The 24,680-nt window shown below is 42.9% G+C and overlaps 1 protein-coding gene across 2 annotated transcripts; it reads left to right on the forward strand.

Annotated features, from left to right (window-relative positions):
* Nucleotides 1-1,192: 1,192 nt before the first annotated feature.
* On the forward strand, nucleotides 1,193-24,022 carry KDM4A (lysine demethylase 4A). Of its 2 annotated transcripts, none has more exons than XM_036387761.2 (22): nucleotides 1,193-1,271; nucleotides 1,585-1,737; nucleotides 1,931-2,106; nucleotides 3,244-3,358; nucleotides 4,109-4,302; nucleotides 5,735-5,784; nucleotides 6,285-6,388; nucleotides 7,458-7,595; nucleotides 8,489-8,739; nucleotides 9,521-9,711; nucleotides 10,666-11,012; nucleotides 12,717-12,837; nucleotides 13,396-13,574; nucleotides 15,842-16,046; nucleotides 16,338-16,414; nucleotides 17,124-17,179; nucleotides 17,960-18,068; nucleotides 18,936-19,124; nucleotides 19,795-19,965; nucleotides 20,414-20,533; nucleotides 21,133-21,225; nucleotides 22,234-24,022. In XM_036387761.2, the coding sequence occupies exons 2-22, from the start codon at nucleotides 1,600-1,602 to the stop codon at nucleotides 22,372-22,374; spliced, it is 3,165 nt and encodes a 1,054-aa protein (XP_036243654.1). In that variant the 5' UTR covers nucleotides 1,193-1,271; nucleotides 1,585-1,599; the 3' UTR covers nucleotides 22,375-24,022. The 2 variants fall into 2 exon arrangements, with proteins under 2 accessions (XP_036243654.1, XP_036243655.1); XM_036387762.2 differs by having other exon boundaries at nucleotides 1,205-1,267.
* The last annotated feature ends 658 nt before the right edge of the window (nucleotides 24,023-24,680 follow it).

Consider the following 24,680-nt stretch of genomic DNA (forward strand, 5'->3'; position numbering starts at 1 on the left):
GAGCTGCCACCAGAACGGCCAGAAATGCAATTTGTTTCAAAACTATTACCTGACAGTTGTCTGACTTTTTATAGGAGGCTGTGTGTCGTGCCTGCTGCTGTAATCCACTTTGGGGGTTTGGTCTGTATATACCTAGCAATTCAACATCTGAGCAGGCCAGAGAGGCAGCAGACAGTGAAAACCTGTGTTGGAGGGGTGTTTTATCAGGCCTTTTGGGGCTGCTGCCCACCTGTAGCATGAGAGCAAAGGAAACAGGTATTAGGAAAAACAGTCAACTTAGGGTTTTATTTAGGCATGAGGGACCAAGTGTGGTCTCTGAAGATAGCTATGAGCTTTTTCAGTTGGGTTGTGCTTACTTTCAAGGTTGCTCAGTGGCACTTGGAGATTTAGAATGCATTTAGCACAGCAGAGTGTGAAAATCGCAGCCAGTCCGAGCCAAGGAGAGGTCAGTGTCCCTAGACAGGCTGTGTTAAGCACTCGGCCCTGTACACGCTCAATAAAGCTGTACTGCCAGGTCCCAGTCCCTGACACGAACGGTGTTGGACTATTGGCAGCACCCGCAGGCTGCGGCGGCTTTTCCTCGGTTCTGGACGGCCGGACGGTGCTGGCCGAGCGCCCTGGCGTGGGCCGGGCCTGGTGCTGCTCCAGCCTCAGTCTGCGTTCGCTGCCAAACGTTTGCCAAGTATCACATTCTACTCCCGCTTTGTTTACACACGGAAGCTGTAGGAGTATGATTAGCGGGGTTCGTGTGCTCGGCTGGCAGGTGCCTGCTGGGTGTCACCGCTCCGTGCCCCAAACTCATCCGCTCGCTGCAGCACCCACGCACTCGGGGTTAGCGTCCACCTCGCGCTGGGCGCCAGCGGGACCGGGATCGGTTTCACCCGGCGACACTGCCCTGGGCCCGGAGGCGGGGAGCGGGTGGGATACAGAGGGGATGCGGGTGGCCTGCGGGCCGGCGCCCCTGCCGTGCCTGCCCGGGCTGAGGGAGCCCCGGCGCGGCCCCTGCTCCAACGCCCCCTAGCAACTGCCTGGGCCCGCCTGCCTAGCAACCGCCCCGCGCCCGGCCTCCTGATTCGCCGGCCAGCCCCGGCCGGCCGTCGAATTCCTATTGGCTGCGAAGAGGGCAGCGGGCAGCGATTGGCTGCGGCGGCGGAGGGAAGAGGCGGGGCGGCCGGGCGGGGTTCGGGCGGAGCGGAACGGCCGCGGTGGCGTCGGCGGTCCGCAGGATTCTTTGGGCGCGTGGTGCGGAGGGATACGTCGGTCGGACGTAGGTGCGAGGGTCGGGCGGGGGCCGGGCGGGGGCGGCGGAGGAGCGGGACGCGCTGCCGACGTGAGCACGGCGGGCGGGGACTCGGGTTCCGCCGGGCCGGGCCGGGCCGGGCCGGGCGGGAGGAGGGGGTGAGTCGGTGGCGTTCTCCGCCGTGAGAGGGAGAGCGAGCCGTGGGGTCCTGACGGGCACACGGCCTCCGCCAATGAGAAGGCAGGGCCGATGCGGACCCCGCGGCGATTGGCCGGCGGGCGGGAGGGGCGGGGCAGGCACGGTGTCCCGCCCCCCGCAAGGACACCCCCGCCTCCTCCGCGCAGGGCCGGCCCGGCATCATGGCCTCGGAGCTGGAGAGCCTCAACCCGGGGCAGCGCATCATGACCTTCCGCCCCACCATGGAGGAGTTCCGCGACTTCAGCCGCTACATCGCCTACGTGGAGTCGCAGGGCGCCCACCGCGCCGGCCTGGCCAAGGTGCGACACTCCCTCTCCCCTCGGGCGGAGGCCGCGCCGCCGGCCCCGGGCCGCGCACCGGCCGCCTCCGCCCTTTGTTTACGCCGCGGCGCCGGTGGGGCGGGCGCGCCCCGGCCGGGGCTCGGCCCGAGTTCCCCGAGTTTGACGCTGTCCCCGGCCGCGGCCGCCGCTCCCGGCCCGTGTGTCCCCGCAGATCGTGCCGCCTAAGGAATGGAAGCCGCGGCAGTGCTACGATGACATCGACGAGCTCGTCATCCCCGCGCCCATCCAGCAGGTGGTGACGGGGCAGTCCGGGCTCTTCACGCAGTACAACATCCAGAAGAAGGCCATGACGGTCCGCGAGTTCCGCAGGATCGCCAACAGTGACAAGTACGGCCGGTCCCGAGCACATAGAGTTAGGGAATGGTTTGGGTTGGAAGGAGCATTAAATACCACCCGGTTCCCCACCTTGTCAGGGGCCGGGACTCTTTCCTCAAGTACAGGTTGCTGAGGGTCCCATCCAAGCAGGCTTTGAACACTTGTAGGGATAGAGCATCCGCAGCTCCCCACAGGGACCAGGTCCTCGTTATGGTCTGGGATCAGCAGTGTGAGCATCATGCTCCAGGCAGTTGAGGTTGCTTGTGCAGCTGTGTGCATGGGGACCTTTGTCACCTGTGCAGCAAGATGGTGTGTAATGGCAGCAGAGCTTTTTGTTTGTGCTGTGGGCTCCTGTCTATCTGTCTCCAGTAGGTAGATCATTGAAATACTTACTAAGTAGTGGAGAAAGGAATGTTCATGACATAAAAAAGGAGATGAAGATCACTTGAAAAGGAATTGAAGCAAAAAAGCCTTTGCAGTAACTAGAAATAGCATTGGAATTGCCAGCTGCCGTCAGTCCATCAAGGCTTGTTTTAGCTTTCAAAAGCAGTACAGACCAGATATTTTAGAGTTGTGTTTAATAGAATAATTTGATGAAAGTTACTGTTTTACGTTATATATGTAACTGTCTGGAATCTATGTATATAGACACACATTAAATAGGTGTTAAGACTAAATTTGGCCCCCCAGAGCTACATATAGTCCAGTATATGTTTAGCAGGGAATGAGCATCAAGAGCAGGTATTTTGCTGGTAAACAGAGCATGTTTAACCATGGTGAGTCTGTGCACGTTTGCTGGTTTCACAGTGGCAGAAAACTTTGGGTTTGTTTGGGGTTTTTTTTAAGTTGTTCTTTGTATCATTTCTGGTTTTGACTGTGTTGTTGCTTCTAAGTAGCTAGGTAGAAGGTGAAATTGTTCTGAACCCAGAAAAGTGTGCAAAGCAAAAGTGAAAGTAAATTGAGAAATGGGGAAAGTAATTTTCTTCTGATACTTCCGTTCCAAAGTGTAACAGAAACAGAGCCGTGGCTGCTATCACATATTAGGTATTTTTATTGTAGCTTTCTGTTCTTTCAGTCAAGGAAAACATTGGCTCAGACTTGTCAAATATCAGACTGCAAAGTCTTTAGTATCCTTCTTGTTTTTTTCAGGTACTGCACCCCTCGGTACACAGACTTTGAAGACCTTGAACGAAAATACTGGAAGAACCTTACGTTCAATGCCCCCATCTACGGGGCTGACGTTAATGGCACGCTCTACGACAAGGTAAGGAAACTGTTCTGGTTTCAGGTAACAGTTATCCTGGTACATTGCATTCCATAAATACTAATGTGGCATTTGACTCTTACCTTTTGGAACAAGTTAATGATAGTCTTAGCATAGTTTGAGCTTCTGGAGTAGGCAGCTGACAGAGGAAGCATTCTAAGGGACCTCTGCTAGCACTTCAGTGTGGGGGAGCAAAAACCACCATTGCCCAAGCACTGCTTTGTCCTGAAAGGCATATGAGAGTTGGAAGGGCAGACCAGTGGATACATGCTGCTTTGGTGTATGTATTTTTGTGGGGCAGCTCTATAGCCATTAGGTGGTAGGATGATAACTGTCCAAAGACAATTTTCATTCTGCTTGCTTGTCTCCTAAATTCTCATGATTTTTTCTTTTAAAAGATATTTGGAATGAAAAGTGGTTTTGTTAAAGAGGGTTCAGACATCAGTTCAAACTCAATCAACATCAGCTATTGTTCTCTGCTCTCTTTAAGTCTGTATCTTCATGATTATTTCTCCTTTGTAATCATTACTTTGACTGGTATTTTTTTCCTCTCCTTAAAGGCCAGTAAGCAATCACTGTGCAAGCCACCATGCAGAATTTTAGGTTTAGGTGAACTAGCTCGCAGCTTGAGCTGTGTCATTCTGTGATGTGCTGTTTCAAAGTATCTGTTAAGCTTTTGCAAAGTGTCATCTCAGCTGTGTGATTCTGTCCTTTGTAATCCTTGTTTGACATGAGGCTTGTGTTTTTCAGCATGTAGATGCATGGAATATTGGCAGATTGAACACAATCCTGGATATTGTGGAGAATGAAAGTGGCATAACCATTGAAGGAGTAAATACTCCTTACCTATATTTTGGCATGTGGAAAACTTCCTTTGCTTGGCACACCGAGGACATGGATCTCTACAGTATTAATTACTTGCATTTTGGGGAACCCAAGTCATGGTAAGATTTTTTAAGGAATCTTCTACATGTAGAAAATCAGTACCATAAAATATTGGAGTCAGTCACAAAGCTAAGAGCTCACTAAAATAATTATCAGTTTTCCAGCCTTGCACTGCAGTTCTCTGTGATGACAAGAATACGTAAGGAGCTGCAGAGCAGTGCATGTCCTCAGTAGAATTTGTTTGGTAACCTTCTAGAAGGGTCTGGTTGCTGTCCTGATGTAGGGAGTTCTTCTGAATTACAGTATGGATGCTGTCTGCTGTGGTAGGGCCAAAACTTGGCCAGCTTGCTTATCATTTCCCAATGAGGCTCTAAATGACCATACAGAGGTATGGTCACACAGGCACTGGGGGAACAGGCAGTTTTTAATAGACTTTGAACTGTAGCTGTTTATCATATATCTAAATAACAGGCTAGTGGATGTCACTGTGTGGTTTGTCCAGTGTCTGAGCTTTCTTAATTCTTTTTAGGGGAGGCTCCTGAGTTTCTCTGTACCATGGGTTGCATTTTAAGAGTGAATCATGCCCTTCTGTTCACAAATGAATTTTCCAAGCAACTTCAACAATTGTTTCCACAGTACTTTTGTTGGAAATTAGTATTTTTGGCTGCCTTTTATTACAAATTTGAAGAAGCAAATAATAGCTAGCACAATGTGACCCATGAACAACCCCATGCAGTGGCAGTAGCAGAGAAACATGAAACAGAATAGTTCAGTCTGTTGAACTATTTGGCCATTGCTTCTTCTACAGTAGTACTTGGAAGAAGTGAGCTTTGCTAGTATCTTTGATTAATTTAGCAAGGAATCTGTTCAGAATATAGCACTGTATTCCAGAGTGAAAGCAAACTAAGTGGGTTGATTTATTTATTGTAGTCATACCAGCCAGGAGTTTTGTGGCACCCATTAAAAGGTGTGTACAGGGAGAGATGTGGCTCTAAAGAGCACTCCATGAGTTGTGCTTGTGTTAAGGATGTGGCACCTGACCTAGTCCCATCTTTGTCTGAGCAGCTGAAAGAGGTGATTCCATTTTCTCTCTTGCCCTGTGTTCCTCCTTGCACTGAGTATACTGAGGTTACACTGCTGTGAAATGAGACAGTTCAGGAAGTGATCTTCCCTTTCTTGTTGCAATTCATGTTTTGCTGCACAGATCTGCTAATTATGTACATCAGACTTTTTACTTCCTTGATTGCTTGAGTGAAAGTTGTTAAAAGAAACGGTCAGCTTTTGCATGTTGATTTTTCTTGGGATAGAAAGGTAAAAGTCCTCAATGAAGATTTTTAGGTTTACATCAAACTTTGAAAAAGACAAGTGTAGAGATAGAGAATTTTTTTTTTAAAGTAATTCACATCTTGATGACTGATTACGATTTCCAGTCAGACTTTGAGATTTTGTTGTTGTCACTTGAACTTAACAGACTTGTTCTTACAACTGCAGGTACTCCATCCCTCCAGAGCATGGGAAAAGGCTGGAGAGACTTGCAAAAGGTAATCAGCAGTTCATGTCCTGCCTTTTTCTAAAGATGGGATGGACAGCTGCAGTGGGTTTCTGCTGTTTTAGAGAGCATCGGTTGGCATGACTGCACTAATAATTTGCCTTTTAGAATATAGATTACATTACTTCTGAATGTTTGCTTACAGGATACACACAAGAGAAATTGTCACATTACAAATAATGAACTTGTGGTCTGTCTGACCTTAAATGAGAAAATCCTTAGCTATAGATTATTAAAACTGGAAATTTATGGGCAGGAGAGGATCCTTCTATTTGAAACCTTTTTTATGTTCTTTCAAACTGGCAGCTGTTAAAAAATAAATCTTAGGGATTTGTAATTTTTCTTCAGCATGCAAACCTAGCACACTTCAAATAAGATGATCCATATTTGTAGGGAAAAAGTGTCTGTACAGTAATTTTTCATAAAACTGCTGAAAAATAAGTGTAGTTTGAGCACAATTGTAACATCTCTCCTTGTCTTTATTTTAAACAGGTTTTTTCCCAGGAAGCGCCCAAAGCTGTGAAGCATTTCTCCGTCACAAGATGACTCTCATCTCTCCATCAATTCTGAAGAAATACGGAATTCCATTTGATAAGGTGTAGAAAAGTAATCGTGGTTATACCAGCTTGATCAAGAGATTCCTGCAGCCTTGTCTTGCTTCTGACAGCAGCCAGTAGCAGATGCTTAGAGAGGAAAATAGAAACAGGCAGGGTATAAGGCAATCCTTCCTATTGTACTTCCGTTTGTCTGGCAGTTGGGGCCTGAAGGAGTTTGAGACCGAAAAATCTGTCAAGGGCTCCTAAAAACAAAAACTTAAGTTTCTGTGATTTTTATTTTTTTTTTAACTTAAAACTAAACATTATCTCCTGTGTTGGAGTCACTTCACTGTTTAGATTTTGTTTAGATGTGTATTCAGTGAAGTGAGATTTTTCTTCTTTTGTTTCCACTTTTCCCCTGTTAATTTTGTTTGTTGCAATCTGCTTCCTCAATAGAAAATAAGGCTTGCCCCCTATTAACATTTAATTACCTTAGTAACTTTATAGGCTTCCTCACTTTCTCATGTAACAACCTGCCATTCCCCTTCCCACACAGAGATATTAAAGATGTAGTCTTTGAGCTCTTATTCAGAAACACTGTATCATCTGCCTGGGCAGCTGAAGGATTTTGTTGTCATAAGCCTTTACAAGGGGGAAATGTTGAAGAGCGAGCAGTGGAAGGCTGACTGAGACTTGTACCCTAATGTGAACAGCAAAAAAAACCAACAATAAATTTTCAAGTTCTGTGTGGATAGAAATTTACTCCAGCTTAGATAGTGTTCAGCCAAACCTGTAGCTGATACAGATAAGTATCTTTATGAATTTCATATAGCTGGTGACAGAGTATTTGCATGTATAACCATTCCTGTGCTAAATTGACCAGTTGTGTTGTGTGTTAGTAAAAAAACTGTTGAGCATGGCTTTTCAGTAAACAGATACTTAACATAAGTAGCAAAATAGTGAAGGTCAGTAGCAAGTCTGTCCATTGCAGAAGGGAGCTCCAGCCACCATCTGTGAGTTGGATTTTTGGGTGTGCTGCAGAGAGGGCTACAGGAGCTCCTTTTAATCATATTCACCAAGTACCTTCTTAAACTCTGAGTAACACTGTGATGTCTCAATTGTATTCTAGGTGACACAGGAGGCTGGAGAGTTCATGATAACCTTTCCTTATAGCTATCATGCTGGCTTTAACCACGGCTTTAACTGTGCTGAATCTACCAACTTTGCTACTCTTCGGTGGATTGAGTACGGGAAGCAGTCGGTGCTGGTGAGTGGTCTGTTGCCATCATTAAGCCCCCACTGCTTGTTTTAGGAGAGTGGTTTCAAGCCTTTTAAGATGTGATGGATGTCTGCTTTCTCATAAAGTAGCAACATCCAGGCAGAGTCCTGCTTAGTGCCTTGTGTCAACCATGGATAGCATGTAACATGTTTTGTAACTTTGCAACTTTCAGTAAGTTTTTGCAGCTCATGCGAGGCTTCAGAGAAAAGCATGGAACTGCTTCTCTTTCCAGATGTGAAAGAATATGCTTGTTGGGCAGAGCTCATCAGTACTTTTCTCCAGTATTTTAACCATTATTTATTGACTGTTTACCCTGGAATGCGGCTTTGGTAACTTAAATAACTTATCAAAATAAGTATCTTGGCTGAACCTTTAAAGTGAGTAGTGTTACATCCCTGTAGAGGTGCCTTTCAGACAAGGTTTACGTTTCCAGAAGCTACATTGAAGTGAATGCTTTGAAGCACTAGTTGTAACCATGCCTAGGGGAAGGGAACCTCTACTGTTCTGGGTAGGCCCAGAGTTTGTGTGGCTCTGATTTCGTCATTATAGTCTCTGGTTTTGTGACCTGTTGCTATATGAGCTGATTTTAAAACACTCAGCTTCTATCAGCAACTGTGTAAAAAGACTGATGAGCTTTCTGTCTGGTTGTTGTGATAACATCTGGTTTTCTGTTTCATGTTTTTTGCTGGCTTTTCTGCCATTTTTAGTAACCTAATATATACCCTTTTGATTTCCTGGGAAAGATTCTTGAGAATTCTGAGGCTCAATTACATGTGAGTGTGGGATCTTTTTCCTTAAACTCTTGAAAGCAAAATGCTAGAGAAATGCAGAGTAGAATTGTTGAGTATTTGGCCTTACCTTATTATTTTCTGTGACTTCAGTGCTCCTGTCGGAAGGATATGGTGAAGATCTCCATGGATGTGTTTGTGAGGAAGTACCAGCCAGATCGTTACAAGCTTTGGAAAGCTGGGAAGGACGTGACTGTCATTGACCATGCCCTTCCAACCCCAGAGGCAGCAGAGTTCCTTAAAGGGGATCTCATGCAAAAAGTCAAGAGTGGGAAACAGTGTGCTGAGGAGATGGAAACAGAAGAGATGTGTAAAGAGGAGGTGGATGGGGATGAGACAAAAAGGTACAGCTTTATATAGTCCTCTGCTTTTCTCATGGATTCTTGGAATTTGAACCCCGTTGCAATTAAATGTTTGCCATTCTGATAGAACAGTGAAAGTTAGCAATAATCTTTTTTCCTGGAAGAAACAGGATTTACTCTTAATAGATTTTTACTGTTTAAGTCCACATTAATAGATAGTCTGTGGTAAGCAGGAAATACACCAGCTAGGAAGGTAGTTCTTCATCTTGGGACAGACTTTCAAAGCCTGGCTTGGCAGTGTGTACCCTGCACTGACAGGACAGTAGAAAAATGGGTTGTATTGAGATCATGGGACAGTACTTGCTTGCAAATTCTGGTACAATCACTGCTGCAAGCTGTGGTATTGGTGTGCAGTTCTTGGTCGCTGAAGGTTAATCATCTTACATTTTGCAGTTAAATCTTCATTGGTCAGTGCCAGCTACTGTTCCTAAAGCTGCCTTTAGTGGTGAATGTTTTTGTTCTTTGGTTTGATTTGTTTGGGGTTTTGTTTGGAGGGGTTTTTTTTGTTTATGGTAAAGAGTGCCTGGCTAGAGACAGCTGCCTTAATACATGATTAGCATGCTGAGAAGTCATCTTTAGGGATTACTGATTTTTCTTCTGTAAAGGCAAAGAAAACACTTCAGAATAATTTGGAAACTATTTGGCTTTCCAGAGGCTGTCTCATAAAACACTGGTCCGAACCAGACTGTGTTTTATGCATTCACACAGAAATGTAACACATTTATGTGTTTGCTAACCTGACATAGGGATTTGTCTTCTGCAGCATCCCCAAGCACCGCATAGGAACAAAAAGGCACAGAGTCTGTCTGGAAGTGCCTCAGGAGGTGAGTGAGAGTGAGGCCTTCCCTAAGGAGGAGCTGAGCTCCACACAGTATGAAGCGGACATGGCAGAGCCTCGTGAGAGGCCCACGAGTGAATTTGTGCAGCAAGGTGAACAAAGGCTCAAACTTCCAGGTAATTGTGTGCCTTATATAGTGCTTGTCTGGGGCACTCTTCAATATGATCCTAGTTGATAGGATGCTTTTGTGTCCAAAAAAGCAGAACTGGTTTGTCAGAGCCATTGGTAGCACCTCAGAAGTTTACTGTTATAACACTTGAAATATTACCATTTCCTAGTTTTTTATTTTTACTCTTTATTTTGCCTGCCTGCATACAGAAATATATGGGATGCCTCAGCAGTCTAAGCTCCTTTTTATCTCTCTAGAGCAATGTGACCTGTTTATAGGAATTGCTTAGTAAAACATATGCACACTTCCTGGTAGTGTGGGTCTGGTTTGCTTTATAGGTGTGTTACTTGTAATTTTGTAATAAGTAGGCTGGAAAAAATTCTTGTAGGTTGTAATGGATGAGTTATCCTTGCTATTGGGGGAGGAGCAAGAGGTATGTGGAACAACACAAGAACAGGGAAAACGTTTCTGATGCCCCCTCTTGTGTTTTGTTTTCCAGCCCCCTCTTGTGTTTGGTTGTGGGTTTTTTTTGTTTGCAGCTTGTATTTAATAATCTTTTATTGGGTTGTGGGTTTGTTTTTCTTTTTCTAGTAAGTCTTCCATGAATGTTTGTAGTCACTTACACACAGCAGCATATGGCCAGGAGTTGGGCTGTTTTAACTACATACACGTCTGTATAAAGGATCATCTGTGTTTATTTGCACTCACTGTCTGCTGCTTTGTTTTATATACCCTAGTTCTTGTGACGGGAGAGGCAATGGGCAGATGCTTTTATTCTCTCTCTGACTAAGCAATGTATGACTTTATAGGTGTTTGAAGTAATCATCTACTCTTTATATGATGTGCTGTTGCTTTTTTGTTTGTAGTAGTTTGCTTTTCTGTTTGGCTTTGTGCAAATAGTTGCACAAATGTCCTCTTTCTGCTCAGACTTCAGAAAAAGTCAGTCTGTCTCTTCTTCCAGATCATGTGAACTCGGCCAAATTTGAAGAATTGAAACCAGTGAAGCTTGAGGAAGAAGAACAAGAAGCAGCCGCACTGGATCTCTCCATTTCACATGCTTCAAATTCCACTTCAGTGTTGCCAGCTTCAAAGCAGAGTGCTACATCCAGTGTTCAGTCCAGCTCACCTTCCTACTCTTCTGACTCGGAATCGTGTGATGTGTTGGCGAAGCGAACGGTTCCGGGGCCAGCCGGGGTGTTCACAGTGCACAGCTACGCCAAGGGCGATGCCAGCGGCTCCGACAGCGAACACACCTCAGGGAGGAAAGCCACTGCCAGCTCCAGTGTCAGTGAGCAAGAACTGACAGAGGTATGAGAGGCAAAAGAACTGAAAGCTGGCGGGCTGTAATTCCATGATCAGGAATTTGCTGTGACAAAACTTCCTATCTGTGCAGATGACAATTTCATCCCACTGGTGCATAGAAGGTTGCAGCTCTGGGTTTTGCTAAACACACAAGAATTCAGATGAAAGCCTTGTGTACTTAGCCCTTCAAGTAAGCAAGGAGATCACCTGTCTTGAGAACTTCTCTAAACTATTTAAGTGCTGTAATGGAAAGGATAGCTTAATGTTTTTGACATGGTAGTGTTACAGAATGATTGAGGTCCTTTTGTACTAAGAGACACCTGTTTGTACCTAAAATGAATCTGGTTTGTTCCAGCCTTTATTGCAAGCACATTCATGTGATGAGGGGTTTTTAGTATAAAATTGCATGCATAGATACATCTCTGTGTCCTTTTAAAAGAGGTGAAAGGATACAGCAAAAATATTGGTTGGGAGAATGAAAATCTGAGTGTTAAAAAGCTGCCAATGAATGTTTTTTTAAACAGCCTAAGAGAAGAGTTAGAATCTTATCTGGTAGTGTCTTTCCAATATTTGGTTTTCCTGTTTAAATCTGTGTTTAGAGAATGGGAGGCCAGTAATGACTTCTGAGAAGTCAAAAATTACACCAAAGGAACAGCAGATAGACTAATCTTGATAATTAAGCTGAAACTGAAGAGAGTTGTCATGGTTATTTAAACTGAAGATATTCTGTTGCAGATGCTGATGTCTCCATCACATGCTTGGTACAGGGAAAAGGTGAAATTTTGAATGGGTGTTGATTGTTTTCCCCAGAGGGGTGTACTTGGAAACAAATTTTCCATTAGGTGGTAACTGTGAATGCAAAGTTCAGTATTTCTTAGAAGTCTTGTATGCAACTCTGTGTAAGAGAACAGAGGTCATGATTATTATGCTCTCTTCTGGCTTCATGTATGAAAAGAAGATATTTAAACATATGTAGGATGTATTTAATCCAAGATTCACTTCTTTTTAAAAGAATAACAGATTTTAAAAAAGGTAGGCTGTTACCTAGAGGGAGACTTTCTGGACTGTTGAAATCATTACCTTTACTGACCTGCTTGTCAGGTTAGTAGTAATTTTGTCAGTGTGTCACTTGTTTTTGTATGGGGCTAAGGGAAGAGGAAATAGCTGTTCTTGCAATCTCCTTCTTCCAGTCTGTCTGGTAAGACGTGAAGGCAATTAATAAGCAGAAATAATTAAAGTGTCCTTCATTTAAAATTACCCTTTTAGTTTGACATGTCTATGAGCTCAGTATTTTTCCTATTTTATTTTATTTTTACTTTTAAATTTGGAACATTTTAAGATGCACAAACTGAGGCTTCTCCAGAATTCATGAGACTTCTTATCATGGCTCTTTTAAATTGAACCATCCAACTTGTCTTTCTTTGTTTCTGTCTTTTACATGATTCTTTAAAGAAACAGACGTGCATGAAAAGCTACACTGGGACCTGTGAAAAGTGTCCATTCTACTGACTCAACAGAACTAGTACAGCTCTGTCCAGTTTTTCATAGCAAAAGTGCTCTGAGCACTTTGAAAAAGAGTTTAGAGCTGAAGTTACTTTGGAAGCATGTGTGCATTTTGAAGTAGTTTCTCTAAGTTCAAAGTAAATTCCTTCCAGAATGGTGTCAAAAGGGCACGTGCTAACTGACAGCTGAATTCCTTTCCTGGTCCAGGTGGGAAAGGAGTACTTAAGCTCCTTGAAGGAGAGTAAGAAGTCCAAGGGCCGTCGCCAGCCATTGAGCAAACTCCCCCGTCATCACCCGCTCCTGGTCAAAGACTGTATCAGTGATGATGGTAAGTAAAGCCTTGTGCTCCTTGGGAAATTGGAGAGGGTCTCAGATTCTGTGGGCAGTGTGGGATATTCTAGTAAGTAACTGGTGATAAACAGGAGTCAGCAAGTGACAGCTCTGCCTCCTAGACAAGGTGCATATCTCATTGTATCATTTAACTTTTCTCTCAAATGGTGTCATCTTTCTTTCCTGTATTTTCTTTGGAAATCAAAATTAAACCAGTACCAGAGACTGTTGCCTAACTGCATCCGCCTTAGAATATTCCAGTCACTGATGTAAATGTTCAGGATTTTAAAAACAACCGTAATGCCAAATTCTTTGGTGGATGACTTTAATTTTGATGTAGATGTAATTTGGAGCTAGTTCTGCCCTGTTGCTTGATTAGTAGAGGCCTCTTAGAAAGGAGACTGAGTTACTGGTTTCCATCACCCTTCTGTCAGTTGCGTTCTGGCAGTCTTTCTTTCATCTCCATTCATAGCTTCTTGCCTTATTTAGTTTCATTTACAAGAAGAACATCTATAAAAGGTCATATAGTCACTGAGTGAATGCTCTCTTATCACAGAGGCATCAGAGCAGCTAACTCCTGAAGAAGAGGCTGAGGAGACAGAAGCATGGGCCAAGCCACTGAGCCAGCTGTGGCAGAATCGGCCGCCAAACTTTGAGGCTGAGAAAGAATACAATCGCAGCATGGCACAGCAGCCCCCATACTGTGCTGTGTGTATGCTCTTCCAGGCATATCAGGTATGAAACCAAGACTCTTCATGCTGTCACAGAGGTAACAGAGTAGGTGCTGCTGTGGTACATAGTTTCAAATTTGTGGGTTTGCATATTGCCAGTTAACAAAAGCTGTATCAATGTTGCAGTCTTCCCCAGGAGCTGTTCCAGGAGAGCACAAGGGGGTGGGTGAACATCCTCAGACCTGTGATGGGCCCCTGTGGGTCCCCAGGGCTCGCTCAGCTGTTCAGCAGAAGCTTTTGTGTTTTGTGGCTTTTGCTCAAACCACAGAATGGAGCTTAAATGTTGCTGGAGCTGACTATAAAATCTGACTTCTATAAAAGCTGACTTCTCCTTTCCAGACTGACTCCTTCACTTCTAAAATGTTTTTAAGAAAACACTTTAGGTCCTCTTATAGTACATGGTCTTTGATGAGCTGGCAAGGATGAAAAACTTTTACTTAAAAGAATTTAGGGATGTGTTTGTAGATGGTATGGATTGAAAGCTGTCTGGTCTTGGAGCACATCCATGACAGTAGCATGGGATGGGGTGCAGAAGTCTTTTGTCATGCTAAATAAATGTGCAGGCAAGAGTCCCTCAATTAATTGTTTTTATATACCTAAGATAAATAATTTTAAGGTAGCTTGAATAGTTGTCTGCATGTTTGACCTGCAACTTTGAGGTCAGATTGACCCTTCCCATACGCTAAGCATATTTGATTTGTGATGACTCTATAGTTGTTGACTCTAGTTGTGTTGGCACTAGAAACATGTTCACCACAGTTTTGGAAATAAAGACCTCACATTTTTGTTGCAGATTTATATTTCATATAGTTCCTAATTTTAATGAAAACCACAGACCGTAGTTTCTGTTCAGTCTTGCTATTTCTATATGAGAGTAAGTTCTTAGGAATGGAAATACTACTTAGGATCTGTATGGTACATGAGGATTTTACTAGTGCTGAAAGGTATAAAGTTAACAATTTGAGGACAGTTGAAGTTCCCTGAAGATCTTTTTTGTAAGTTGCTGTTGAGCAGAAAACTCTTAGCTGTAGATTTTCAAATGTCTGTCTACAGCAGGCAGTGGAGCAGAAACTCTTCCAAGATTTGAACTGTGGTTAGAGTCTTTGTTCCAACTTCAGAAAGTTTATAGCAACTCTGGAAACTCACTTCAGTTACTCATTCAAATAAAAAATTGGCACAGAATGCCAGACAAGTATGCACTTTCCTTGGGAAGAAGAAGAGTATCTTCTGCTTGGGGGGGAAAAAACTTGTTATTTTCTTAAATTTTGTTATAGATTTCTCTCAGTCATTTTGTCTTTTGCTTGACATGCAACGTAAGTTTAAATCAGTAAGTTTTACAGAATTAGACTAAACAAGACTTGTAGAAAAAATGTCAATTTCCTTCCAACTGTGAGCATTACCTGGACTTTTTCTCCCTAGCTTTTGAAGCACTGAAGGAGAGACAGTGCAGATTCATTTTGCTACCGTGATTTCTGCTAAAAGTAATTTTAAAAGATTAGGCAAGTTACTTTTGTGATAGCCTAAAAAGGTACAAAAGGTGGTTTGAACATTTTTTCAAAGAGAAAAATTAATTTCTGTTTAACTGTTCAGAGGAGTAGCTTTAATGGAAATACACATCTGTGAATTTTGTATGTCTTAGCTGTTTGATTTGACATTGATTTAGAAGAATAAATTATGAAAGATTAGCCTGAAAGTCTCCTGAGCTGTATTTTTCAGTCTGTTTATTTCCCAGGAACAAATTAGTTTTAAAGCCCATTGGACTTATTCAAAATTACACTGGGAAAAAGTAACGGGGATTGTAGTAGGTGTCTATTTGTGTGTTGGTAAACTTTCCATATTGAGGTAAGTGTACACTGATGGATAGCAGTATTGTGATCCTCTGTATTACAGGGGGAATATGCAGAAGAGGTGTTGCCTGTAGAGCATGAGGTGAGCTTGGTGATTCTACCTCTTCTGTCAGAAAAAAAGCACTTGTGTGTATATTGTTGCTCGTTAGAGGGATGCAATTCAGACTTTCAGTGTAGCATTAAGTAGGGTAGAAATTAATTTCATTCTGAAGCCACAGCAGCTAAGAATTTTATAAATATAACTATAAATAGTAATAATTAGTTATAAATGTAACTCTATTTTCACCTAACCTACCAACTCTATGATCTTTCAGTACCTTCATTTTTTCTTTAAACTGGATATATGTATGAAATAATGTGTGAGCAAAGATAATGTGAGACCATTTTACTTGTAAAATTTAAATTCCCTACCCATCCCTCACAGGCAGAATGTGAAGGCAGCAGTCAAAACTCTGGAGTAACTCCAGCTGCTGCAGATGGGAAGGTCCGAACTAAACCCCTGATTCCTGAAATGTGCTTTACTGCAACTGGCTGCAGCACTGACCTCAATCTTTCAACTCCCTACCTGGAGGAAGATGGAACCAGCGTACTCATCACCTGCAAGAACTGCCATGTCTGTGTTCATGCAAGTGAGTGCATCCAGATGTTACCCTAAGCCCTGGTGTTCTCCATACTGAGCCTGTACATCATAGCAGGCTTCTGCCAGTTGACCTAATGTACAAATAGACCAAGTTCAGCCCTTAGCAGAGGAGTATATACTTAGTTGTTGCCCGGTGGGGTAGGCAGTTGGCTGCTTGGGTGGCTTCAAATACACAGCATCATCCTGGGGCTTATTGATTTTAATTCCTGCTCTATTTCTGGGCCCAAGGGAAATGGGTTTGAGTTTAAATAAACTCTTAAATGAGATGTGTCTGTTCTAGGTTGTTATGGTGTATCCCCTGACAAGGCCACTGAAGACTGGATGTGCTCCCGGTGTACAGAAAATGCGTTAGAAGAGGTAAAGTTTTTCACAGATTGAGTCTGGTACATCTGGGAACTTGGCTGCAAAGTTAGTTCACATAGTGTTGTGGGTGTTGGTTTATTTAATTATCCTGTGAAAAGAACACAATTTAGACAATGTTTAGGAGCCAGTCTCTTGTGTTTTGGTACTTTTAAACCATAATGTTATCCTTTTAACTAATGCAAAGTTGCTGAGCTCAGAGGGAAGATGTTCTGCATGAATGTGGGAATAGCTCCATCGTCTGTCTGAGTTTATGGTAGCTACTATTTCTAAGCCAGAAAATAACTTGTGCTAATAACTAGGCAGGTATGCACATGTGAAGAAAGCAAGAAGAATGGGATTCCCTCAGACAGCTACATAGGCTCTAGGTCAGTGGAATGGGTCAGCCTTTCGATCATTATTTCCTCATGTTTGTTCCAGATCTTATTGCACATCCTGAAAGGATATAGGGTGTTGCAGATGTAAAAGGAACCCGTAACAAAAAAGTTGGCCCTTCAGTAGTAGGTTCTGCTTGCTTTCAACAGAATTGGAGTCTATAGTTGTTGCCCTAAGGGCAGCAACTTTTGAGAGCTGAGGAGCTGATCTGTACAACATTGTTAGTTCTCTTCTGACAGCAGAATAATTTTCTTCCTCTGGATGTGCATTTTGAGGTGGAAGTTCTGCAGCAAGTGTTGTACACTAGCTAATGCTTTCTTCTTTACTCCAGGACTGCTGTTTGTGTTCCTTACGAGGAGGAGCACTGCAGAGAGCCAATGATGACAAGTGAGTATTCCAGATTTTTTTGATTTTAAGGAGAGGCTCAGTTCCTAGGTATCTGAGGGTAAGTTGGTAAACTGCATTTGGTGTAACAGAGTGACCAACAGCACCCATCACACTTTGTGTGTTCATTGCGTTCTCACACAGCACTTTTTACCTCTTTAGGTAATGCCTGGTTCTCATTCTGTTGATAGCAGCTGTGAATTGCTTTGCATTTGATAGTGCAGAGCTGTAATATGCAGAGGTATAACCTACCACATAAAAATAAGGTTTCAAATGAATTAGCGTCTCTCAGTACCTTCCCTATGGAGGATTTTCATTTTCCATCTTATTTGTGGTTACAGTAATCACAAAGGGCAACCATAGTTTTAAGCAGCACAACATTAAAATTCAAGGTACCTCTACAGCAACATGTGTATACAGCTGCCTGTCCTGTGTCCTTTGGGTGGATCATTAAAGTTATTTGAATGCAACATAGCAGTGGGGCAGACTCGTAGCACCATGGAATAACTGAAACTTGGCCACGCAGCCTTTTATCATGCAGGAGTCACTGAGTTGCTTTCCTGTTAAACCTTTTAGGAGTAGATTGTAAGTATGAAGAAATCTTAGGCTTGCCCTACATGTGACCTGTTAGTAGCAGTAGGAGATTACACTGATCAAACTCAGAGGTTATTTATTGTGGTTTATATGGCAAACTTGAACAGAACTGTATTTACTTTAACTCCAAAGCATCTTCTGTTTGCCCAGTGCATATTAATTTCTTTTTCCTCTCTTTTGCCCTGACAGGTGGGTTCATGTGATGTGTGCTGTGGCTGTACTGGAGGCAAAATTTGTGAACATTGCAGAGCGGAGTCCTGTAGATGTTGGCAAAATCCCCCTGCAACGTTTCAGACTGGTAAGGATCACCTGTGCTGCATCAGTGGTGTCTCTAGTCCATTCAGAATCTGAGGGGTTTTGCTTATCCCATCAAACCCAAGTCATCTTGGTATCAGTCTCCAGACTGAACTGTATAAGCTGCTCAACTCTGTGTATGAGAGATGGCAGATATTCCTACTGCCATTTTTTAAAATTTTTCCTTGTTCTAGTATTTGTCTGTTCACATGAAGATCCAGCAAAAGGGTTTTCAGTATGTGGCAGGTAACATGCTTGTTTTTCTCCTCCCTAGTATTCAATTTGCTTAGTTGACTGCTTTCAAGCACTGAGATGCTTCAGGATATGTGAGGCATTCCTATAATGGGTGAAGGTCTTCACAGGAAAGCAACTGTACTTAACTCTTTTAACATCTCAGTGTTGAGGGGAAAATGACTCTGCTGTGCATATGCATTGCAGATAACATTCTTTTCCTACGACTCCCCTCAGGCCCAACTGAGTTGTTACAGAATTTTAACTGTTTGTACTGTGGTCATTTCCCATTATTCTAATCTTGTTGCTTGTATTTATGTAACTTTTTAGTCAAGAGCTGAAAGTCCCTATTGAGTTGGAGCATTGCAGCTGATCTAATCTAAGATCTGTTACTGGCATCCTTGGGTTGCATGCTTTGTTCATGTTGAGCTGGTAGATATTTAATTTACGTTTTTCTTCTATTGCATTACTTTACTTTTATGAATTATTGTCTTGTCATAAACTAAAACTGGTAGCTGCCTGCTTCTGTTTAGTCAGAAAACAGCAAATGGCACAGCTATTCTATGATAAGCTGTTAGCTAGCCCTTGGTATGTGGTAAAACCTAGTACCAACCAATAATCTCTAGTTTTCTGTCCACAGAAATGCATCTTCTGCAAGAAAAGGAGAAAGAGAATTGCAGGTTGCTGTGTACAGTGTTCACATGGTCGGTGTCCCACATCCTTTCATGTCAGCTGTGCCCAAGCAGCAGGAGTCATGATGCAGCCTGATGACTGGCCATTTGTTGTCTTCATTACCTGCTTCAGGCATAAGACTCCATCTCAGGCTGAGGTGTGTTGGTGTGTTATTCCCAAGATTTGAACTGCAGTGTCTTGGAGGCACTGAGAAGTTTTTGATTGTGTGATTATTTTGAAACTTCATTGAAGGTTTGGCTGTCTCACAGTAGATAATGTAATCTAACAGTGTTTGTCTTGGATTCTGATCTCAACCTTGCTGCTACTCTGATCTTAGGTGCTTTATTGTACTTTGGTTTGCAGACCAGAAGGACTGGAAGCATCACATCCCTCCTGTGACTGTTGTAGTGAGAAACACTGTGGTTCTTGATATGCAGGAGTTAGTGCTGGTACTCCAGCAGTCTGCATGAGTCATCACAGAATTTCACATTTAAGTGATTGATTCGTTTCTAAAGTTGCCATGCAGCCTTTTTAACCAAAACCACAACAATCTGTTAGAGAATGTTTTCTGTAAGGGCCTTCCATTGCTCTGAAGAATGAGAACCTAATTTGCTAAGTAAATTAAGGACAGTAGCACATAACAGATAAGACTTTAGGTATTTAACATTCCGGAGGAAGAACTTCTCTAAAAATGTTGCTGATCATGGCTGAAGTAGAGCAGCTCACCTGAACTAAAATGTTTTGCTTTGTTGTCTACCAGCACTGCAGCCATGGTCTTCAACACGTTTGTTATTGAATCATTGTGTAAGTGATTTTTCTCTTCTCAGCGAGCCAAGGCTGCACTCCAGGATCTGTCCCCTGGACAGATAGTCATCAGTAAGCACAAGAATGGTCGCTTCTACCAATGTGAAGTAGTCAGCCTTGCAAAGGAGACTTTCTACGAGGTCAACTTTGATGATGGCTCCTTCAGTGATAACCTGTACCCAGAGGACATTGTGGTATGTTGTGGTATAGGACACATGGTATGAGTCAGTTCTTGCTTCTGTAGAGGATCAGGGGATCTGATAATTGTTCCCTGGCTCCTGTAGTGGCTGAGCTGTGCTGCAGGATGGCCTTAGGGATGTTACCTGAGAGTGACTTAACTGAGGCCATACAGGGACAGGTATAACAGGGAGTGCAGCTAATCTCTGGCTGCTTAGCATGGTAGGTCTGAAGGAAAACTTGCTGATGCTTGCATGCCATTCCCACATCAAATACTTTGAAGTTACCACTGTTGGGATTTAAATGCAGATGACATAAATAGATGTCTCTCAGCTAGTTCTCCATCTCCTAAAATGGAGAATTGTTGGGGTGGTGTGCAGTGTAACCCCTTGGTGGTTTGCTGAATCTTCACATAAAGAAGCTGCTTACCTTCCTTGTCTCTCCCATCTTCTCTCTTTCTTCTAGAGTCGAGATTGTCTTCAGTTAGGTCCCCCTGCTGAAGGGGAAGTCGTGCAGGTGAGATGGACAGACGGACAAGTTTATGGAGCAAAGTTTGTCGCATCACACGCTATCCAGATGTACCAGGTATAAAATTGCTGTCTAAAAACTCATCACTCAGAACAAGCCAATCATGTTAACAGGGTTGCTGTAGGGGTGTCATGCTTGAGCACTCCAGGGTAACTTTCACTGTGTTAGCAATGACAGATGCTGGCAACAGTTGCTGGAAGTGATTGCTTGCAGCTTTATGTTCCTCTGGCTACCTACTTGAAAGTGTCCACTTCTGAAAACTGCTGGTCTGCAATTCTTCATCAGACTCTTTCTGTAATTTAAACTACTTAAAATAAGTTTATTTTGCTTTTATTTTTCTTTTGGTGAGAGTGCACCGTGCCTTTCATGCTTCGAAAGGGATGAATATTCAGGCTGTATTAAAGTGAACAGGCAGACTGTCTTGTCAGATGTTAAAAGAATGTCCCAAGACTTGCTGGACTGTTACTGTCATGAGATTATTGAGGTTTTGATTCAAGTCTCTTGCAGTGTGCATAGCTGCATATGTGTCTTATAAATTTCAAGTGGTAGAAGATTATGTCACAAGAGAGCTCTGTAGGGAGAAGGCAACTTCTAGGGAGCTGTGGCAGGGTTCTAACTTGAGACTTCTGACAGAACAACTTCTGGTTCTATTCTAGGTGGAATTTGAAGATGGTTCACAGCTGATGGTGAAAAGGGATGATGTATACACTCTTGAAGAGGAGCTTCCTAAGAGAGTGAAGTCAAGGCTGGTAGGTAAACAGGGTGCAAATTCTACTAAAGAAGTAAAATTTGTTTTAATTTGTGCTTGAACAGCAACCTGAGCATGTGGCAGCAGCAGCAAAATACAATCTGGTGCTCTCCTTAATCATTGCAAAGCTAAGTAGTTGATCAGGCTACAAAAACAAAGTTCTGTCTCACTCGGGAGAGAATTTCTCCTTCTGCAGGGGTGTGAGTTTGTATCACAGAGTCACAGACTGAGAGAGCATGCCTTTTCATACTTGTATTCGTAAGTTCTATTGTGTACTTCCCTTTCAAAGAATGGCCAAGTTCTTTCATTTACCCTCTGTTCTGAGAAGCTCTTAGTAGTGTTGCATCAAAAGAGCTGGCTGTTTCTTGACACTGTAAAATAATTCAGGTGGGAAAGGACCTCTGCAAGTCTCCAGACACCTGTTCCAAACAGGGGTAATTTTCAGAAAGGATTGTTCAGGGGTGTCTCCAATTAAGTTTTGATTATCACTAAGGGTGGAGATCCCACGCTCTGTTTTACCCCACTGCTTTACACTTCCCACTACAAAAGTTGTAGTTACAAACAGCACACTGGGGTGTCATACTTTACAGCACAAACACGCACACCCTGATGCAGATCTGTTGGCAGGCTCACATACTATTAGAGGCTTAAGAAAGAATGTATTGTAGCTGAATTCTGTGACCAGGTGTTTAAACATGCCTGCTCCATAAAGCAGAAATTGTACTAGATTATTTGAAATTTGGAACAGCTGACTGTTTATTACTCTGAGAAGTGATTGTGAATTTAAATTAAGTGCTCTGTTACATTTGAAACTTGAGATTCTTTAGATCTCTAATTACAGTTCACTTAAACCTATCCCCAGACTTGTAAATCCAGTTTTCTTAAATATTTTTCTTTTTGTGTTTAGTCAGTTTTTGAAGAAAGCTGCATGTTCCCATGTGTCTTGGCTTGGAGGATGTGGAGACAGGGATTTCATCTGTGCTCTAATGACTAATTCTTTTTCTCTTAGTCCATTGCTTCAGATATGCGCTTCACAGAGATCTTCGAAGAGAAGGAGGTCAGTCAAGAGAGGAAGAGACAAAGAGTGATCAATTCACGCTACCGTGAAGATTATATCGAACCTGCCTTGTACCGGGCCATCATGGAGTAAACACTGCCTGTGGCAGAGGAAGAAGATGCCCACCTCCCCCAAGGATTTAAATGTTCCAGTACAACAGGCCATATTTGGATGCTTTGAATCCAGGGCTTCTTCTGGGGTTTTGTTCTTTTATATTTTAAGGAAGCTAAAAGGCTGATGCTCTGCAGTAGCTGTAAGGCAGCTGTTGTATAGTGAAAGAGATCCCATTTGCTGAAGCTGATGCCTGCAGACTGCTGGTCTGAAGTTGGGTCCTTACCAAATAAGCCAGCTTGGGGATGTTGCTTTCATCTTGTTGAGCAGTCTTGCTTTTTATTTAGAGACAATTTGGACAGGTGGCAAACTCTTTGGGGAGTTGTTGCCAGGAATCCTGGCAGCTGCAGAATAGTGTGGTCTATTGTTTTAACTGAATAATGTTCCTGAATTTAGGAGTCTCCCTGGTGACCACACCTGGGCTTGAGCAGGCAGTATTACTGGTGCTGGAAATGGAACCTCTTTTATATTTATATCCTTTTTTTTTTGTCGCAAGCAGCTTCAGTCTCTTGTTTCTCAGCACCTCCTTTCTGAGGTTGAGCTGTAGGCTGTTCAAATCTGAACAGACTGGAGGTGCTTGTGTGAACAGGTGAAATGTGAAATTGAATCCTGTAGGACAAATTATTTAACCTTCCATTTAATATTTTTGTTCTGATAGTGCTTTTGACTTACTTAATCATAAGTTTAATTGTTAATAGTATGTGCCTCAGAACCAGTGAAATCTCTCTGGAGCCTTGTGAAGTGCAGCCTTCTAACAAGAATAGGTGTTCAGCTCCCAATAGACATTCAGCTCCCAAAGAGTTTGTTTTGAGTTTCTCTAAGGCAATATGACTATAAAGGGACAGTCCTAACTCTCCCTTCTTGAGATCCAAGCATCACAATGTTGGGGATGACAGGGCAGCGGTATCTGAAGCAGTGCTGCTCTGGACAGCACTGTCTATCATGTGTCCCGGGGCTTTTGCTTGCAGCAGCTAATACTGGGTCTGAGACAGGTGAAGTGTGCACTGAGCTGTGTGTTCTGACTGAAAGGCTGTGCAACGCTCTTCTGAAGCAGGAGTGCTGCCGTGTTGCTGTCTGGCAAAGGTTACTGTAGCATTTTTATCCAGTATTAGGACACATCTCAGTTGTGGTGGAGAGAATTTGCTAGCCCAGCCATAGGAGGCTGAGTTGAGCTGGGTAGTAGGTGTACCTGGAAGATGTGCCAACTTGCTCCTAATAATTTAAGCATTAACACACCGCAGTAGGAGCAGTGTAAATACATGTTCCCTTCCTGTTCTGTAGGAAAGGGATTTTAGGCTGTGGAGCAATTGGCCACCTTCTTTTTGCATGGAATGATGGGGTGGATTTTCCTACTGGAGAAAATCATGATTGTGTGTTCTCCAGAAACTGTTCAAGAGGAGAATTTTCTAATGAAACAGACCTAATGCATCCCTGCTTCTATAGGGACATGGCAATGTGTCTGCAAAGTCTGGATTTGTAACTTTTTTCCTTTTGTTACATAGGAACGCTATAAACCAAACCCTTCTGAAACCCCGGTGCATCAATTTGTGATTAGCAATAAAATGTAGTATTGAGTAGTGATACAACTCTTGATCAGAAAAGAAATAAACTGCAACTTTTATACAGAAAATCTTTAGCCCTACGTTTTTATAGGGTCAGGAGGATAAGTAGCAAAGATTTGCACACTTTTGCATAGAGGTAATCTGTCCTATTTTTGTGGTAGAATACCTTGTTCATCAGTATTGGAAGGCCTAAACAGATTCTGAAAGGAGATAATGGGGTTTGGGGGTGTTTTTTTGTTTGTTTTTGTTTTGTTTTTGTTGTTGTTTTTGGTTTGTTTTGTTGGGTTTTTTTCCTTTTACCATGTCCAAAACTCCTGGTCTCAGGGTATTAAATGGCTTTCTGATGAATGGGATAGTTGGCATGATAAAACCAGGATCTGTTAAGACCTGAGTCTGGTAGCTGCAGTTAATCTGGTCCAGGCAATAGGAATGAAACTGCACTTTGACATCTGAGCTTGTATGTAAGCCTCTGAAGTGATGTGCTGTGAGCAAATGTGGAGAAGAGCTGGCCAGGTCTTAACAAGCTTGCCTCTGTTCTGTCAGAGTTAATTTGGTATTAACTTCTCATAAGATGAACACTACCTGTGTGTTACTGAAAAATATACTCCTTGTCTCAATCTGCCACTCTCTCTCCAGAGAAAAGGTACCTGCATTCAGTCTTTGTCCCCAAACTGCTGTAGAACTTAAATGCACCTTTTAGGTGCCAGATGCTATACTACCTGTGCT

Source organism: Molothrus ater, chromosome 9 (genome assembly GCF_012460135.2).
Source record: "Molothrus ater isolate BHLD 08-10-18 breed brown headed cowbird chromosome 9, BPBGC_Mater_1.1, whole genome shotgun sequence".
NCBI classification, from domain to species: Eukaryota; Metazoa; Chordata; class Aves; order Passeriformes; family Icteridae; genus Molothrus; species Molothrus ater.